Below are 18,552 nucleotides of genomic sequence, written 5' to 3' on the forward strand. Positions count from 1 at the left end.
AGGGACGTCTGAACTTTAACCGCATTTTCAATGGCACCGCGGCATCAAACAACAAGATATATGTTTCAATTTTACAAACTGTAACATAAAAGATTTAAAATATTTTAAATGTTTCTTCATCATTTGGTTGGTAGCAAAGCAAATCCTACCCTGATGGGGCTTTGTGTTCGTTCAAACCAAAGATTTATACATTGTAACTTTAATGCTTTACGTTTTGCTGCGTTGAGCGAAGCACCGTGCCCTTGAATGACCTTATTGGTAGTTCTCCAAGCAGATATTGGGTGGGATCATAACGTACCATTATGTATTCAATTAAAACCAACGACAGACATCGAACACAGAAACATTTAATATTGCAGGTAAAAAAAGTCGGCATACAGCATACATGTGCATGTGCATGAGTCTAGGCAGAGGTTTCTTACTGTACATGTATATAGATCCCTGCATGGTAATTCACTACTCTGCAAGCAGACGTGCGTTCATGCTGTTTGTTTATGTGTATTTGGTTGCGCGTTTTGGTCTTTCTATTTTCTACATTTTTTGCTTTATGTCTTGGCCAGAGGAAAAACAAGGAAATAGTACAAACTAGAAAACCTAATAAAAACGCAAACAACACGACAAAAACAGCCGAAGCCGAACCTCTGCTTGCAGTGTATGGTTTCACCACGATGCAATAGCTGTGATTTCTGTGATCAATATTCGACCAACTTTGTGATTTTGTAACAGACCAATGAGGTTGGAGTATATTGTTCATTATACAAAAAATGAAACGGTTCTATCGGTAAGGCCTGGAAATCCGACAGCAAACGACAGGAAACGGTTTGCATTTTGCGTTCACGATGCAAACTTGCAAACCGTTTCAGTTCCTTGAAAAGGCAAGGTAATGCGACCTCTGACCCCTTAGGTTGTTGTGATCTTGCCCAAACTTGTACTTCTGTGTCAGATCATTGGTCTTTGATCGTAATTTAACCAATGTCTTACTGAATTCGAAGCTGGGTTTTGTTATGACCTTGGAAATGCCTCTGAAAACATTGTGGTCCCGATATATGCCATGCTATGACATTTCCACTGGATCTCCTGACACATTCCCCTTGCGATATCAGGACTGCTAGCTCCTCAGTCGACCAGGAGGCGGCCTGATTATAGAAACGAATCGTACAATTGAAAACGCGGCCAAAACACCCGAATGACAGGTTAAAAATGGTACTTTTCGGAGTTTTCCCCATAACATTCCGCTAGGTATTCGATTAAAACAGACAAACACAAACATCACACACAGAAACATTTTAATATTGCTGGTAAAAAGTTTATCCTGTACAGCATACATGTGCATGTGCATGAATCCTGACTGAAGTTTCTTACAATACAAAATTCTCCATTTCTGTCATCATCATTCTACCAGCTTTGTGATTTTGTAACGGAGCAATGAGGCTTATATCATTGTTTATATTTTAGCAGATGCGACTTAAAAGTGCAGGTAAAACAGGCATCCTGTACAAAAACATGCATGCATCCCATATAGTCTGTGAAACACAAACTATGCTATCCATGATTCAATCACGCTAAATTCCAGTGGAATGGTATGAAATTCTGCTTGCATGGCTTTACCGCAATTAAATGACTATGCAGTTTTGCCATCACCTTTATATCAGACAGCCCTGTGGTGTCGCTACAGACTGTTGACGCTCGTATTGTGTACAGCACTCATGAAATATTTCCTACATGCTGGTGAGCTAACCCTGAATCAAACCCTTTTGTCACTACCAAATCCTGAAAAAATGTTGCTTTGATCTCATACCTAAACAGCTTTTTGCTAGCTCATTTCTAGGGATTACACTGCCTTATTTCATTTATAGTTTGTAGCTGTCCATACAAATGTTCCTGTTAATGTAACAGTGCTTCTTGTTGCATCGAAAAAGCTTTAATGCCTTCATATTCCAACACCACATATTCCATACACCACACCTAGTAAAAATATCAACACTTAAATATACATACTTAATATATAACCTATCAATGTGTTAGCAGAATCTATGAAATATCAACATGTTATTCCACAAATCTAAGCTTCTGCCACCTTTAGTTTAAGTCATACACTTAGTGGGGAAAATCAAACTAAATTTTTTTTTCATAACCTATAGCATACCAAAACATTTGTTGATACAACTGACCAAAATTATCAAATATTAAGCACTTAACAAGATGTTTTACAATCAAGAGATATCCACCTGCGAACATTTCGGTAGTTCTTTTTCTACCTTCCTCAGGGCAAGAATGACCAGTTCCACTTCCCACTGATAGGTGGCGCTGCAAACTTGACTAACAAAACAGTGTCAGGAGAATGTTTCTTAATTCTGTGCAAGCAACTTTACCAATAATTGAATAACCAACCTGATGAAACTGCATCTCATTCAAAGTTGCAACTACTTATCAATCACTTCTCATTCACTGGTGTCAGATAATACATAGCCACTCTATTAGTGCTAGATATTATTACAGCCATAAACTGCTTCATATATCTATATATATCTTATGCCCAGTATACAATCTTCAAAATGTCCAAACTGATTGACAAGTAGCAAGGGGGTGGGGAGGGGGGCTCATGACAACTGTGGAATCAAACACTGCTCCATTCTTGGTTTCTCCGAAGCTACTATATGTATTAAGATTATTTATATAACAATAAACCACTTTATATATGTATATCTCAGGCCTACTACAGTTGTGAAAATGTCCAAACTGATTGACAGATGGGGGGGGGGGGGTGTCTCATGATGACTGTGGAATCTGAGGAAGTCCAAACTCATCCACAAGTACTCCTTCCTGTAGGACAAATGATAGAAGAGAAGGGACAGATGTTAGGAACAAGATTACTTATAAGAACGTGGGGGGGGGGGGTATATGTAAACTTTTGAGCATCAATAAACATTAGACATCCAGATAATATGACACACCAAGTAGCATTTTACTCAAGCAACTCGATATAATTTACGAAAAAAAGAATTTCAGAGTCACATCCAGTAGCTTGTCAATGAGTAACTATTATTTGGCGTATAAAAGTGTTAGATATCCCAATAAAAATGTATTTATTCGAGTCATAGAAGTCGCATCTTCTATGTTATTGTCGAGTTACTAGTTCCGTATTCAGTGACCTTTTCTGTGTTTACATTTCTTGGACTCCTGCTACAAACCTAACAGTAACACCCTGCAAAAATAAAGTTATTTACAGCAATAAATATTTTAAAAGACTAAAACAGACCTGGTTGGGTTTCCCTCCATCCTTGATGCTATCAGAGGGGACAGATGGAGCTCCGACAGCCTCGTCAAGGTAACCCTCATCCTCATCCATAAACATCTCATCTCCCAGGGCCTCAAGTTCTGTAAGAACAAGAAATCCTTTAAAAAAAACAGCCTCAATTGATGATGAGAAGGACATGGTAAGAGAGTGTAGTTTGTGAATGACTGGAAGTGTACAGTGTGGTACCACTCCTATTCTTCAATCGTGCGATGATTGATGGGAGAAAAAGCACCCTTAAGCGATTCATTGCGGGCCATTGTTTATGATAAAAGATCTAATTGTGGCAGCCATGGTCCATTGTGCAGATTATTTCATTTCCGTACTGCCACAGTTCTCAATCTAAAAACAAAGCTGACACCTTTCCAGTAATTGCCATAAGTCGTGGTACACGAAGTGACTTTTCAGGTCATGGCTGATTTAAATCATGGCTGCATTTTAAGGAGGTTGATTAGATGGCGTGTTACTGTGGGACAGGAATTAATGAATCAAATATGATTAACAAAAACAGACAGGTGACTGCGACTGACCAGCCTCTAGTTCGTCCTCATCCACATCCGGCATGCCGTAGCTCCTCCCCATCACATCCTGGATCTCATTGGCCTGTTCCATCATGTCCTCCATCTGGTCTTGTAGGTCCTGGAGACAACAGTATGGAACATTAGCGGTCACCAGGCAACATGAACTCTAACCCCTAACCCCTGACCCTCCCCATCACATCCTGGATCTCATTGGCCTGTTCCATCATGTCCTCCATCTGGTCTTGTAGGTCCTGTTATACACAACAACACAACATTGAACACTAACCCTTAACCTCTAACCCCTAAACCCTAACCCCTGACCCTCCCCATCACATCCTGGATCTCTTTAGCCTGTTCCATCATGTCCTCCATCTGGTTTTGTAGGTCCTGTTATACACAACAACACAACATTAAACACTAACCCTTAACCTCTAACCCCTGACCCTAACCCCTGACCCTCCCCATCAGATCCTGGATCTCATTGGCCTGTTCCATCATGTCCTCCATCTGGTCTTGTAGGTCCTGTTATAGACAACAACACAGCATTAAACACTAACCCTTAACCTCTAACCCCTAACCTCTGACCCTCCCCATCACATCCTGGATCTCATTGGCCTGTTCCATCATGTCCTCCATCTGGTCTTGTAGGTCCTGTTATAGACAACAACACAGCATTAAACACTAACCCTTAACCTCTAACCCCTAACCTCTGACCCTCCCCATCACATCCTGGATCTCATTGGCCTGTTCCATCATATCCTCCATCTGGTCTTGTAGGTCCTGGGCATGGAATGTTAGAGGTCATGACCTTGTCAAACAAATGTTAAACTTATAGTAGCCTTTGGGGGAGGAGGGGGCATTTTCTATCTAAAACAAAATGTCTCAAAAGCCTGTTTAATCATGTTACATGTCCTCAATCTGGTCTTGCAAGTCATGGGGACAAGAGCATGGGACAGTCAAGAAAGAACATGGCTGAAGTCCTCACCTCTATGTCATCGATGTTCACCTTCTTGTATTCCTTCTTCATCTCCTTCACTCCTGTCTTCATGGCATCCACCTGTAACAAACAAACAAACAAATAAACAACAGGTAACAATTATGAAGAATAACTGCAAGTCAAAAATAACAACAAACCATCAGAATACAGTAAATGTTGTACAATAAAAATTGTCAACACAGCAATGTAAAGAAATAAACTTTTCCAAATCTTAATATAGTAAATGCAACATCAGCCTTCTTCATGGTGGAATGAGCCACGGAAAACAACAACACTTTTTGACGATTTGTTTCCCCTACCGTAGTTTTTGTGTCCTTGAGCATCTGTGTAGTGAAGTTGGCTTGTTCCATGTTAAAGGACTGGGTCCTCAAGTTGTCCAGCTGGCTTTCATACCTGGGGGAAAATAGACAAAACGAAATGCATCTTAAATTTGATTTTATTTGACTTTATTTCAGCTTTCTCAGTAAATACATGTTCTTTGTAAGGGATCTTTAGAGTCAATTCCGAGTCACCGAGAGGATTTTAAAATGATATTTGTCATAAGTTTGAACTATTCTAAGCAAAAAAATATTTCAGTCACTAAAGTTCTAAATTGTTCAAACAATTAAAAATGAATGTTTGAACCTGTTTGAACGTACCTACATATGTTGTAAACATCGGGAAAGTAATGGTACAAATATCTCTTTATTTAGAACAATTTAGAAACATCTATGTGTTTTTGTTATGGTTGAAACATGTGATCACATGTTCCAACAATTTGTGTCATTTTTTCCCTCCATAAAAACTTTTATTACCCCCATAAACCAAACTGCTAAGCTTTGCCTTTTCTTTGGGTCTTGTATTTTTAGATTTTCTTTAGTAGACACTGGTGACTCCTTTGTCAGAAGGTGTCAGACAGACACAATTTCCTGTACTTGGCAGGGATGTGTGAATTGCCCTCTTCCCAGCCCACTGACCCAGTTTCATCATATTGTTTCCATGTTCGAACATGTGATCACATGTGATCACAAATGATGAATCTATGTTGGAACAGTTTAGAAACTATCAGAAATAATGACTTTGATGTTAGAAATGTTTCTAACATGTTTGAATAATGTAGAAAATATTTAGAACATCACAATGATGTTGTTAACAGTTCTAAACAGTTGCTTATCACAATTATTATGTTATAAAGATTTCCAAAATGTTGTAACAAAAGGCAAGAAACACCCTCTTGGTAATGTGGAATTGACTCTACCTACTAGTAGCTCTTTGCAACAAGTACAATGAACACTACAGTAGACATGGACTACAGATGCTTTGGATCGCAACCCTGTTCAGCACCAGTTGCTCATCTAGTCAAACAACGTGCTGGTTATATTATAAACACACAAAACTTAGTTCAGGAACTAAACCATGAAAGCTACAGATTTGCGCTGATAAACAAGAAAATGACTTAAACATCTCCCTTAGTTCAGAAAGGTAACTGCAACCGATAATGTACGTCGATGTAGGTTAGACATCCAGGTAAATAAGATACGCCAAAAATAGTTACTCAAGCAACTGGATATGGTTTTGAAACGGTCAGACGTTTCGGAAAGAATCCACTTTCCTTCGTCAGTGTCTAACTATTTTTGGCGTAACCGATAATGTAGTTAGTAGTACGCCTTACACAAACACCATAAGACTCACGTCTTTTTCTGCTTGAGAACTCTCAGCGCCTTCTGCTTTACCATGTTCTGTAAAACAATCACAGCAATACATAAAATACATAAAATAAACAAACATAAACATTCGACATTGTGCGCTTTTATAGAGCTAATTTGTTCAATTGGTCATGACAGAGAAGACAGATGTTATGTACAGTATTTAGCTCTTTCTGACAAGCAAAACTGTTGAACAGTGGACCACAGCTTAATGTCCTGTCCTGAGGACTGCAACCCTTTCCAGTAGCATGCATATCAGGTGAGCAACAACAGCTGGGATTAGAATTCTCTGACTCTTGGTGTAGAGAAATGAATGGAAAATATAGTTTTCTGATCTTCCTGTACCTTAGAGGGGCCGTCCCTCATCTTCTTCATCTGTTCTCGGTACTTCTTCAGCTCAGCTTCCAGCTTGGAGATCTTCTTCTCTATGGACTCCCCTCGACTGTCCACCTGGGTATAAACATAGAATGCAATATATATAATACATGCACTTTGTAGAGTCAAATCAAGGTCTTTGGTCCAATCTTGTAACTCAGTGGGATATCCTATTAATACTACTCTCCAAGCAGAGGTTAGGCTCCGGCTGTTTTTTTAACGTTTTTTTTGTCGTTTTTATCGGGCTTTCTATTTTGTCATTTTTTTTTCTGTGTCCGGCCTAAGGCCACACCAATTTAATTTCTTGGTTCACGGATTTTTTCATAAAAAATATGGAGCGAGAGGGCGAAATAAAAATAAAAATAAAAATTGTAAAATGGTTGGGGTAAAGGTAACGGCTAATCCAAAACATAAAGAAAAAAAGTTTTCAGCTTGAAAAAAGTCCAAAAACACTATTTTTGTACAGTAACAGCACCTGTACCCACACTTTAAGGAGCTTATAATATAAAGGCCAATTTGCTACACCAGAAAGTTGGTGAATGGTTTCATTAATGGTGAAAATTTGCTGAGTGGTAATTTTTATTTTTATTTTTTTCCCCAAAAAATAGGAGCGAGCGAATCCGTGAACCAAGAAATTAAATCGGTGTGGCCTAAGGCCTTCTTTTCAAGAATGTCCTGGACACCTGGATATCTCATGTGAGCATAGTCGTATACCTCTAGCATTAGATGCTGCACTGACAAAGTGCATGAAACGAAACATAGAGGGTATCATCAGGTATGTATTTCCGTATTTTACATAATTTTTAACCAAGTTACACTAACTTACAATGGGCCGTTCCCAAAAATAAAAATAGAGGGGGGTTGATTACACCCCAATCTGTATACCCCTGTCGCATCTACTTTTCGGCGGCTCCAGGAATCGTCCAAAAACCTTACGAAAACTAGATATCCAGGATTCGTACTTCCGGTGCCGTCAATCATGGTGATTGACAGGACAGAAAACATTATTATGCACGCCCATGTTTCCATATATGGGTCGACCTCGTGAGACCTCGACAGACTCAAGTTGCGAGAAGAGATTAAAACCCGGAAGTGACCGCTGCCCTCCCCATGATAGGACGTCATCTGAATGCTACTAACACGTAAATAGAATGTGACGCTACACGAAAAACAAGTTCAAACACACAACACATATATAGTCGTGCGACTGTTATTGTCTATCGTTGTGGACAACGGTTGTCTTTAGACATGCGTTCAGAGTATTACGGGACACCCGCGGTGCAGGATACCATTGCAGTGCGTGCGTGACCCACAGTGACCGCTTGCTCGCAAATCAAAAACGGCGGGAGAATTCCTTATTTTCGTCAGGCGTTCAGGCCGTTTTCTGGATATCCAGGAATCGTCCTCCTGTTCAGGCCGTTTTCTGGATATCCAGGAATCGTCCTCCTGTTCAGGCCGTTTTCTGGATATCCAGGAAGCGTCCTCCTGTTCAAGCCGTTTTCTGGATATCCAGGATTCGTCCTCCTGTTCAAGCCGTTTCCTGGATATCCAGGATGTGGACCAGGCCTTGTGTGACAAAGGGACGCCATCTGGATGCTATTAACACGTTACCGTGAATGTGTCGCTATACGGAAAACAACAATAACTTTATCCCGTCTTGACTGCCATTTGTTAATTCATTACGCAAAAAAAGAATTTTGGGCCTGATACGTAAGTAACATGTAAACATCAAAGTATCATTATCAACATTCGTTTAAGTTCTGTAACACCAGGATCAACAGAATAATCTACACGATCTTCTTGCCGGGAGATACAAAGATAGCGGCTTTCTGACGAAAACAACATGCCCCCGCCCTCCGCATAGTCTCCTCCCTCGAAAACAGGAAGCTCCACCCCCACGTACACGTTCTGGATAAACACCGTCGTCTATCCAGGAAACGTCCTGTTTGCGACGATTTCTGGATATCCAGGAATCGTCCTTCTGCTCAGAACGATTCCTGGATATCCAGGATTCGGCATATTACGAAAGTTAGATACTGACGAAAGTTGGATACAACAACCCCCTAGGTCCAAGAGTCCTAGCTTCCAACCCCCTAAGTCCAACGGTCCTAACGCTAAAAACCCCTAAGTCCAAGGGTCCTAACGCCTCCAACCCCCTAAGTCCAAGAGTCCTAACGCTTCCAACACCCTAAGTCCAAGAGTCCTAGGGATTTCCATCCCCCTAAGTCCAGACCCCCCCTCTATTTTTATTATTTGGAACGGCCCAATCGACCTTTAACGCAATTTCTACAACTTGGACACTAGGTCGTTGCCAAATAACAATGTTTAGCTAATCTATAACAAGAATATAATACCTGAACACTAATATACTGTAACTTTCGAGCGGTTAGACTTCTCAAGAAGCATTCCCAAACCTACTCACATTTGAGATACAGTCGGTCAGGTTAGGTGGCGGTTCCTTCGGCTTGCCTCGGCCGAACAGGCGATTCATGGCGAGTTTTCTACCTTGTTTGCAAACCACGGAATAAAATGGAACTCCCAAAGCACTCCAGAGAGGTGCCCTAGCTTGTTTTGTTTCTTAAGGTGGTTTAGAAGTGTGTCTGAAGACTGTGCGTCAGGTAGAAATGTTCGTCTGAGTCACAGTCACAACACTGGTCTCAGCTCGGGGTTCTTCATCCGGGGAATCAGAGAAATTTTAGTCTTACACCGATGTTTTACGATCAATTGTTTTGGAGTAATCTTGGTCGAAACTAATATATAGGTTCCTATCAATCTATTTCCATTTATATTCATTAATAAGTTGGCATTTTTAAGTATTCAATCTAAGTCTTGCCGACTTTTTTCTACGGTTGAGCACAAAGAAAACTTACATCTTATATCGAATACCTCTGTTGCAATAAATGGCTAGTGTTACGGTAGTATGACAGGGAATCATCGCACACAAATTGCGGACTAGTCTCAGCTGGCGGCAGGTCAAAGTTCAACCCATAGAAAACCAGGTGAGTTTGGTCTTGCGTTACCTGTTGTGCCAGTTTTGTTGTGGCGACTGCAGCAAGACGTCAGTTTCAAGGTTGCTCAAGACATCTTGGCTCTTTTGATGCCCCAGAACGTTGATTTAAGTCAGATTTAGGTGAGTAACTGGTAAGACATGCAAAATTTCCACTCCCGGCCGTTTCTAATTTCTTACCGTTTCTTATAACGGTCTAATATAAGCGGTCCCATTCAAATTGAACTGAAACTTAACCTTGATTGTAATAGTGGAAATGGTGACATTGATTGCGATATTAGATTTTACAGCAGACAGCAGTAGCGTAAAGTTGTAGCTCATAGGGACAGTAATATAGATAGTGACCAGACTTCGCCCCCCTCCCCACCAGTGTGCACGGCGCGTTATGTAATTCGACACGCCCCTATAACGTTTCACTTGATTACCCCACTGAGCCACAGTGGAATACTTGTCTGACTTATCACCAGTCGACAGATTTCTTTTTATCTAACTCCTCTCTTTTGAAATATCAACGTAGGCAATGTTAATTTGATTATCTGGATATATTTATGTTGATTTGATTATATGGTGAATATCAGCTTGTTAGCTGCCTAGTGACCACATTGCAGTCTCCCTGTTGCAATTCATTGGCCATATTTCTAATTTATCATCCAAACTTGAAAAACACTTATTTTTTTTTAAACAGGTGAGCTTTTACTTAGTATGTTTTTACAAAAACTTGCTACAATGGTAGTGGTTGTTCTAAAACTCCTCGTGAGCCCGTTGCAGTTTATTTGTTTGTGCCGAGTGCTCTGTCTCCTGAACACTCGCTGTCTTCCTAGTTTATCACCCAGTGACACTAACACAGGTTTTTATGGTAATACAGGAACTAAGTACCAATGGTAGAGATTGTCCTACTAGTAGGACTCCTTGTGAGTGTGGTACTTTGGGTTTGTTCGTACCGAGCGCTCTGTCTGGTACCCTGGGAAAACGCAGACTCCTTCGAGGCTCGCAAGGCCTAGTTTACCGATCCCCACCACACGCGCGCACGGGACACCCCCCGCCTAACACCCGCCGGCACGACAAACCAGCTGGCCTCAACTATCGCTTGCCTCTTACGAGCGATAGTTGGGGCCCGGCGTAAGTGGGGCCAGCTGGTAATGTAGTGGGGCGGGTGCGGGAGGGCGCGCGTTAGGCAGAGGATCGGTAACTGTTCTAATTCTTCTTTGCGAAGCTTCTCGAGCTGGTTTCCCAGGGTATCTGTCTGGTGAACGCTGTCTGTGTTCCATGTCTAGTTCATCTGTTCCCTGTACTAACACAAGTCTTTATGGTAATACAGGAACCAGCTACGATGGTAGAGGTTGCCCTAGGACTACTCGTGAGCGGACTGCTTTGGGTTTGTTCGTACCGAGCGCTCTGTCTGGTGAACGCTGTCTGTGTTCCATGTCTAGTTCCGCTGTTCTCTGTACTAACACAGGTTCTAATGTTATAGGAACTAGCTACAATGGTGGAGTTGGTTCTAGGTCTACTCGTGAGTGGACTGCTGTGGGTTTGTTTGTACCGAGCGCCCTGTCTCTGTCTCTATTTATCACCCAGTGACACTAACAGGTCTTTTTGACTTTATGTAGGAACTAGCGACAATGGTAGAGGTTGTTCTGGGTCTCCTCGTGAGCGGACTGCTCTGGGTTTGTTCGTACCGAGCGCTCTCTCTGGTGAACGCTCGCTGCAGTGACACTAACACAGGTTTTTATGCCTTTACAGGAACTAGCTACAATGGTGGAGTTGGTTCTAGGACTCCTCGTGAGCGGACTACTGTGGGTTTGTTCGTACCGAGCGCTCTGTCTCATTAACGCTCGCTGCAGTGCGGAATGGAACTGTCGCCTAGTTACGGCTGCCCATGGCGTCCTCATCACGTGCCTGTCTTACAAGAACGGCTTCATAGACAACCGCTGGCCCTTCACTGATCCAGGTCGGTAAACTGTACCCATTATATCTGTCTTTTATTCCAGTCTTTGATTGGAGCCAGAAATATTTCTCATCATTGCACATAAAATATTAACTAGTTTCCTCTTTCTTGTGATCTTGGTCCCCCTCTCCTTTTGCCTTCAGATCAGCATACTAATGAATGATGCTTTAGCTACATCTTCTCTGATCAACTGAGGCAGGTACAATGGGTGGCCCTTATGCAGATAATTGCTGGAATCAAGGAAAAAAAGCTCTTAAAAGTTTGATAAAAGCATTTGTGTAAGGGTCCATAATATTTTGAATTTAGGATTAAGGAAAACTTTAAGTTGACTACAAATCTTGATAAGACTTTCCCTCATTTATTTATTTTTCTGTTGCTAAGTTGTTCTCCCAGTAATAGACATTACCCGGTACATTTTTAAGTCCGAGGACCAAGTAAGATAAGATTTAACTCCCTCTCCCATCTTTCCCCAGGCCTGCCTAACACACAGTATGAGGTACAGATCATTGTGCTGTGTCTCGGGTACTTCATGTTCGACTTCTCCTGGTGTGTGTACCACGGGACGGAGGGGATCGTCATGCTCACTCATCACTGTGCAAGTATATTTGGGCTCACTGCAGGTAAGGAATACAGGGTCATTAGGGGTTCAAATCCTAAGGTTAGGGGTTTGATTCCCATCCCTGGTGTGTGTACCACGGGACGGAGGGGATCATCATGCTTACACACCACTGTGCCAGTATATTTGGACTCACTGCAGGTAAGATACATAGGGTTATGTCATAAGGTTAGGGGTTTGATTCCCATCCCTGGTGTGTGTACCACGGGACAGAGGGGATCGTCATGCTCACTCACCACTGTGCCAGTATATTTGGACTCACTGCAGGTAAGATACATAGGGTTATGTCATAAGGTTAGGGGTTTGATTCCCATCCCTGGTGTGTGTACCACGGGACAGAGGGGATCGTCATGCTCACTCACCACTGTGCCAGTATATTTGGGCTCACTGCAGGTAAATAACACAGTCTGGATTGTAAGGTTAGGGGTTTGATTCCCATCCCTGGTGTGTGTACCACGGGACAGAGGGGATCGTCATGCTCACTCACCACTGTGCCAGTATATTTGGGCTCACTGCAGGTAAGGCACACAGAGTTGTGTATATCATGAGGTTTTGGGTTCGAATCCCATTGTTTGGGGTTTGAATGCCAAGGTTAGGGTTCGAATTTAAAGGTTAGGAGTTTAAATCCCAAGGATAGGGGTTCAATGCCCAAGGATGGGGTTTGAAATCCTGAAGTTAGGGGTTTGTATCCTAAGATAAGGTATTCAAATCCTATGGGTTAGGGTTCAAATCAGGATTTGGGGGTGCACTCACGCCATGCTCAGTCACAATAAAAGCTCTGTAAATACATTTATTTTATCAGTGGCGCTGAGGAGAAGTTATCTTCAGATTTATTTTGGTTACTATAAATGATTTATTTGTCATCAGTAATGTGTTTCTATGTTGTTTGTGTCTCCCTCTCACAGCCCTGATACTGGGGGTATCCGGTACAGATGTGATCGGCGTGATATTCGGAGCAGAGCTGACAAACCCGTTCCTACAGTTACGCTGGTTCTTAAAGGAAACGGGACGCTACCACACCCTCCTTGGCGAAATCAACGACTTTCTCTTCATCAGTCTCTTTGCTGGCGTTCGTATCGGCGTCGGCGGTTATTTCTTCTACACAGAATGGACCAACGATCGACCGCTGTTGCTGTTTAAGTTAGGGGGAACGTTACTTTATATCGTCAGCTGGGTTTTCATGCTGCAGATTGGGAGGTTTGCAATAAGGAAATACTCGAGAATGTATAGAGAATGGAGAATGAAAAGCAGTAGTCATAAAATGAAGGTTAGTCATAGTAATGGTGCTTTTAATCATGTCAAGTAGAATAAATGCTGATAGTGAAAAAAAATGAAATGAAAATTCAAAATATTATGATAAGAATCATGGAAAAGGGCAGCTGGAATTTATATGTATATATGTTGATGATTTGAAAATCTTTGATATAATTGTGAAAATTTTGAGATTCTTTTTGAGAAAGCTTTTTGTATTGAGGACTATAGTGGAAATGATGAACACTGCTGTTTTTACCCAACAATATTATAGAGAATAATATTTAATACCTAGAAGTGATTATTATTGTTAAGAGGTTATCGTGCAAACTTGGAACAAATGTAACAGACATCAGACCAACTGCTGTACTAGGTGGCTTGACTTTGTACAGGAAAAAATGCAGTAAATTATTCATTCCTCTCTGTATAAGAATAGGTAGCTTTTTTAAGTGTCTTTATGTTTGTTATCTAAAGCCACAGTTACTTGTAACAGACATGTTTTTGCTGCACTTTGCTGAGCTGGAATAGTATGAAAGAATTGCACGATTGATGACAAGAGTCTATATGACTTTTATTGTACAGCAATTATTGTGTCACAAGATAACTGCATTTTATGTGATATTATGATGTAAGACTGTTGGAAGAAAAATGTCATAAGTTTACTGTCAAAGTGAAAATTCCACCGCTGCATGTTGATTTGATTATAATTTTCGATGTCATCTGGGATTATCCGTGTGTGACGCAGTAGTTGCTCGAGGATGAAACTTTGATCTGGTTTAAGATTTTGCTGCTTTGTAAGATTATTGACCATTGTGTGCAAGAGTCTGTAGGTAAAGGCAAGAACTCAGGACTTTTATTGAAGCTGCTTTGTACCTACTATGGCTGTGTACCTGAACCCTGTACCAGGTCCTGTACTTGTAAAATAATTTACATTTCATGTAGGTACAAATCCAGACCTGAACACCTGGTGTACTTGTACCTGTTTGTACACCTGTACCTGTACTTAAACAAATTATATAAATAAATCACTAGTGGACAATTTGAATAGATCCCATCTCAAAGATGACAATTTTGGTACAATGTAAGTTGCTAATTGAAGAATGAGAATACTTACAAATAGATTGTTTTAGACTTAGATATGTAAATTCTCATAAAAAGATGACAAAGGTTACACTCAGATGATTGATCAAACTTGTTAGGTACTGGTACAGTTACAGAGCTGGACCTGTACCTAGACTACTGTACTTTTTCTAAGATTTGTTTACCCTGTAAGTACACAGCCCTATCGCGGATACTTAATTTACTGTATTATAAACATTGCCGTGAGATATGTAACAAACTTGCCTGTCTATTAAAAGCCACCTTTACCAAACAGTACACTTTTGCACAATTATTTCACGTCTCCTTGAAGTATTACTTGTGTATTCTCTCTGGTTTGCTTGGTTTCAAAATATTCAGTATTGTTTGAATATTGTAGGTAACGTCAAGTTGAAAAAGGTAATGCTGCCAAACCTGTGACTGAGGATAGGATGAAATATTAAATTCTGTGGTTTCCAAATACGGCCTGAGTATAACATATAACGTTAAAATATTATTTTATTATTATTTTATTTATTTATACATATAAAATATATAATGATATATAAAAAAATCAACCAACCGAGTGTTGTTTTCTAATGGTTCTGAGTATTACTTTGGTAATTCAAAACTGATATATGGCGGTCTACATCGTCTTGCTGAACATCCTACAGTTAGCAAGTTCCTTCCCAACATCTGCTTGGAGACTATCAGGAATGTGGCGAACACCGGTGTGACACACTAAAGGTCAAAGGTCGCCCTGCCCCAGTTACGCAGCTGATCGGTGGACTCTGGACGTGAGACGATCTTACGTCACCTGAAGACGTGCACAGGTGCAGGTGTGAACGTCAGCAGGTGAGAGACGTCAGGTAACGTCAGAACGGCAGGTGAGAACCTACGTCAGGTGCTGTCAAAACACAAGGATTGTAGAATTTGGCGGACACGCAAAGATTTGTGTGTTGGGGAGGGGGGTATAATTTTCTTACTAAACTGAGTATGCAAAACTAAGTTTAATTTTAAGCACCACAGTTGAAGTATATTTTAGGTAACGGGACAAAGTACAGTAAGGGGTCTTATGTCATGAAATAGTGGGCATGCAATAAGCTTAAGGGACATGTACGTACCAATTGTTACAATGGGCTATTCCAAAAAATAAAGGAGAATGGGGGGCGGAAGAGGTTGGATTGGATGGATAGGGGGGGTGGGTCAAAAATGTGGATTGGATAGGGGGTTGGGTCAAACAAATGTGGATCGGATAGGGGGGTTGGGTCAAACAAATGTGGATCGGATAGGGGGGTTGGGTCAAACAAATCAGGATCGGATAGGGTGGTTGGGTCAAACAAATCTGGATTGGATAGGGGGGTTGGGTCAAACAAATCTGGATCGGACAGGGGGGTTGGGTCAAACAAATCTGGATCGGATAGGGGGGTTGGGTCAAACAAATCTGGATCGGATAGGGGGGTTGGGTCAAACAAATCAGGATCGGATAGGGTGGTTGGGTCAAACAAATCTGGATCGGATAGGGGGGTTGGGTCAAACAAATCTGGATCGGATAGGGGGGTTGGGTCAAACAAATCTGGATCGGATAGGGGGGTTGGGTCAAACAAATCTGGATCGGATAGGGGGGTTGGGTCAAACAAATCTGGATCGGATAGGGGGGTTGGGTCAAACAAATCTGGATCGGATAGGGGGGTTGGGTCAAACAAATCTGGATCGGATAGGGGGGTTGGGTCAAACAAATCTGGATTGGATAGGGTGGTTGGGTCAAACAAATCTGGATCGGACAGGGGGGTTGTGTCAAATTTTGTTGGGTCATATTGTTGTCTTCTTAGTTATAGACAACTAGTATAATTATTATTGCTTTTCTTGTAGCCAAAAGATCACAAGCCTTCACGGAACCATGTGTCTGCAGCTCAGCACAGTAGAGTGAAATGATGGTTTCATCGCTGCTATGTTCCAAAAACTCCTTGGCTATAATGATTTTTAAAATAGCTTAGATTGATTGAGGACATTTGGATTTATGTGAAACAATCACCACACTGATCACAAATAGATATTTGTCCTGGGTTGTTAAAATTCTTGGCAGCTGTCACTCACTGAACATTTTAGAGATGTGAATTTCAAAGTAAAACTATTGAAAATGAAAAAGAATATCATAATACTTTGCATCCTGAACACTCCAAAGTTACTTAGTCTGACTCTGAGTCTATCTTTGCCTGATTCCCTTCTAATGCCTCCACAATTTTACAAGGTAGCGACATGATCCAGTAGAGGAATAGCAAATCTATCAGAAGACAAAAGCAGAGAAGAGATTAGCACAGATTAAGGTCAGCATAACAATGGAAGTCACTACAGGACAAAACCTTTTGCCAACATCAGAGGAGTCTCATTAGCATACAATCAGAGATGATTTTCTGCCAAGTTCATTTATTAATGTGAGGTGAATTCTGCTGCTGGCAAATCAGAGAAATTTTAGGTCAGAAATATATTCAACTTTACAGCGATACCAACCGGTTGATAGGAGAGAAAATGTCCCCCTTGGACTGACTTGGTTGAACTTCGAATCCGTTCCCTTCCAAAGAATGACCTGACTCTGACTGCTGGAAGCAGTCCCCAGTGTTCTCACCAGGATTTTTTCACAGCGTCGGGCAGGGGTCCGGGGGCCGCCGAAGGCCCCCGGCGGGGTCCAGGGGCAGAGCCCCTATGGGGGGACCCAGGGGGGCGAAGCCCCCCGGAAGCTCTTGCATTTTAGGCTATTCAGAAGGCTTATTGTATCAGTTTTTAGGGGCATATATACGATAATTGTAGCAGTTTGACGTAACGATACTTTGAGTCAAAGCATCAAAGACAACTAAAAACTCATAAACAACATACTTTACTCAGCTCAACAGTACTTTAATAAATATTGTCCGGTTTGCCACCAACTTTATCTAGATAAACAACTTTGACAGTCTCTGTTTTCATCGTATTTTTTTTCATCGTAAACAGAACAAAACACGCAGAAACATGTGCTCGGCACGGCCCGGGGAATCCCCGGCCGACTTTCAAGTTCGCGATCGGCGGACGAATAATGCGTTCACATAAGAGGTGTTGGACGTAAAAACAACAAGAATACCTTTGCTTCCTTTTGATATGAGTTTTGGGCCCGCAAAATCTCCAAAACGGCAGAAATTTTCGGGGTAAAATACGGTAAAATTTGCTCCAAAAATGGCGGTCGCTGCTGTTGTTTATCCTAAAGTCTTTGCCTAAACCAATGAGATCGCTAGTTTCCCCTGACGTCACAGAGACGCATCAGATCTCGTGAGAATTTTTTGCGAGATTTTACGATGTTTTCGCCGCCATTACCGCTAGCTGTCTGCATGCATGCAGGCACGATGTTTTTCGTCATTTCTCAACGCAAATTTCTCGATCTTTGGAAGGTTTTAGATGATTTACAAGTATACTGCAACATAAAAGGGAATATATACAAGTGCTATTTTTGTGCAAGTCCAAGAAGCGTTTCTTGCCGTTCCGATTTTGACCGGACTTGAACCGAAACTTTTTACAAGTTTTGTGCCGGTTCTCTGTTTACAGTACAGAACGCACGCCGCGCAAGGGGCGGTCCTGGGTGGGGGCTGCGAGATAGCGGTACGCGGGGTGCTGTAAAACACCTCCCTTCGAGCTGAAACTTCCTGAAACAGCGGAGGCGCGTGCTTGGCACGTGCTTTCGTATTTTTAGTACGGTATTTTTCCAGTTTTCCCCCATTTTTTGGCCGCTACGCTGGGTGAAAATACAGCGTAGCG

General features: G+C 41.5%; 2 protein-coding genes across 2 annotated transcripts; one reads left to right on the plus strand and one right to left on the minus strand.

Annotated features, from left to right (window-relative positions):
- Positions 1-2,002: 2,002 nt before the first annotated feature.
- LOC118403798 (charged multivesicular body protein 5-like) lies at positions 2,003-9,545 on the minus strand. The gene is made up of 8 exons (XM_035802597.1): positions 9,296-9,545; positions 6,844-6,948; positions 6,485-6,531; positions 5,113-5,206; positions 4,802-4,873; positions 3,826-3,934; positions 3,260-3,378; positions 2,003-2,823 (listed from the first exon to the last, which is right to left on the minus strand). The coding sequence occupies exons 1-8, from the start codon at positions 9,362-9,364 to the stop codon at positions 2,770-2,772; spliced, it is 669 nt and encodes a 222-aa protein (XP_035658490.1). The 5' UTR covers positions 9,365-9,545; the 3' UTR covers positions 2,003-2,769.
- Positions 9,546-11,611: 2,066 nt separating this feature from the next.
- On the plus strand, positions 11,612-13,772 carry LOC118403797 (TLC domain-containing protein 5-like). The gene is made up of 3 exons (XM_035802596.1): positions 11,612-11,828; positions 12,299-12,445; positions 13,347-13,772. The coding sequence occupies exons 1-3, from the start codon at positions 11,633-11,635 to the stop codon at positions 13,745-13,747; spliced, it is 744 nt and encodes a 247-aa protein (XP_035658489.1). The 5' UTR covers positions 11,612-11,632; the 3' UTR covers positions 13,748-13,772.
- Positions 13,773-18,552: the final 4,780 nt, after the last annotated feature.

This window comes from Branchiostoma floridae, chromosome 16 (assembly GCF_000003815.2).
Source record: "Branchiostoma floridae strain S238N-H82 chromosome 16, Bfl_VNyyK, whole genome shotgun sequence".
Classification (NCBI taxonomy): Eukaryota; Metazoa; Chordata; class Leptocardii; order Amphioxiformes; family Branchiostomatidae; genus Branchiostoma; species Branchiostoma floridae.

Bases quoted from the DNA above. Each gene is read 5' to 3' on its own strand.
- LOC118403798 (XM_035802597.1), bottom strand. From the start codon at position 9,364: ATGAATCGCCTGTTCGGCCGAGGCAAGCCGAAGGAACCGCCACCTAAC. The intron at 6,949-9,295 runs GTGAGTAGGTTT...GTTTATACCCAG, and splicing joins TGACCGACTGTATCTCAAAT to GTGGACAGTCGAGGGGAGTC. The intron at 3,379-3,825 runs GTCAGTCGCAGT...TTGTTCTTACAG, and splicing joins TGAGGACGAACTAGAGGCTG to AACTTGAGGCCCTGGGAGAT.
- LOC118403797 (XM_035802596.1), top strand. From the start codon at position 11,633: ATGGTGGAGTTGGTTCTAGGACTCCTCGTGAGCGGACTACTGTGGGTT. The intron at 11,829-12,298 runs GTCGGTAAACTG...ATCTTTCCCCAG, and splicing joins CTGGCCCTTCACTGATCCAG to GCCTGCCTAACACACAGTAT. The intron at 12,446-13,346 runs GTAAGGAATACA...TCCCTCTCACAG, and splicing joins TATATTTGGGCTCACTGCAG to CCCTGATACTGGGGGTATCC.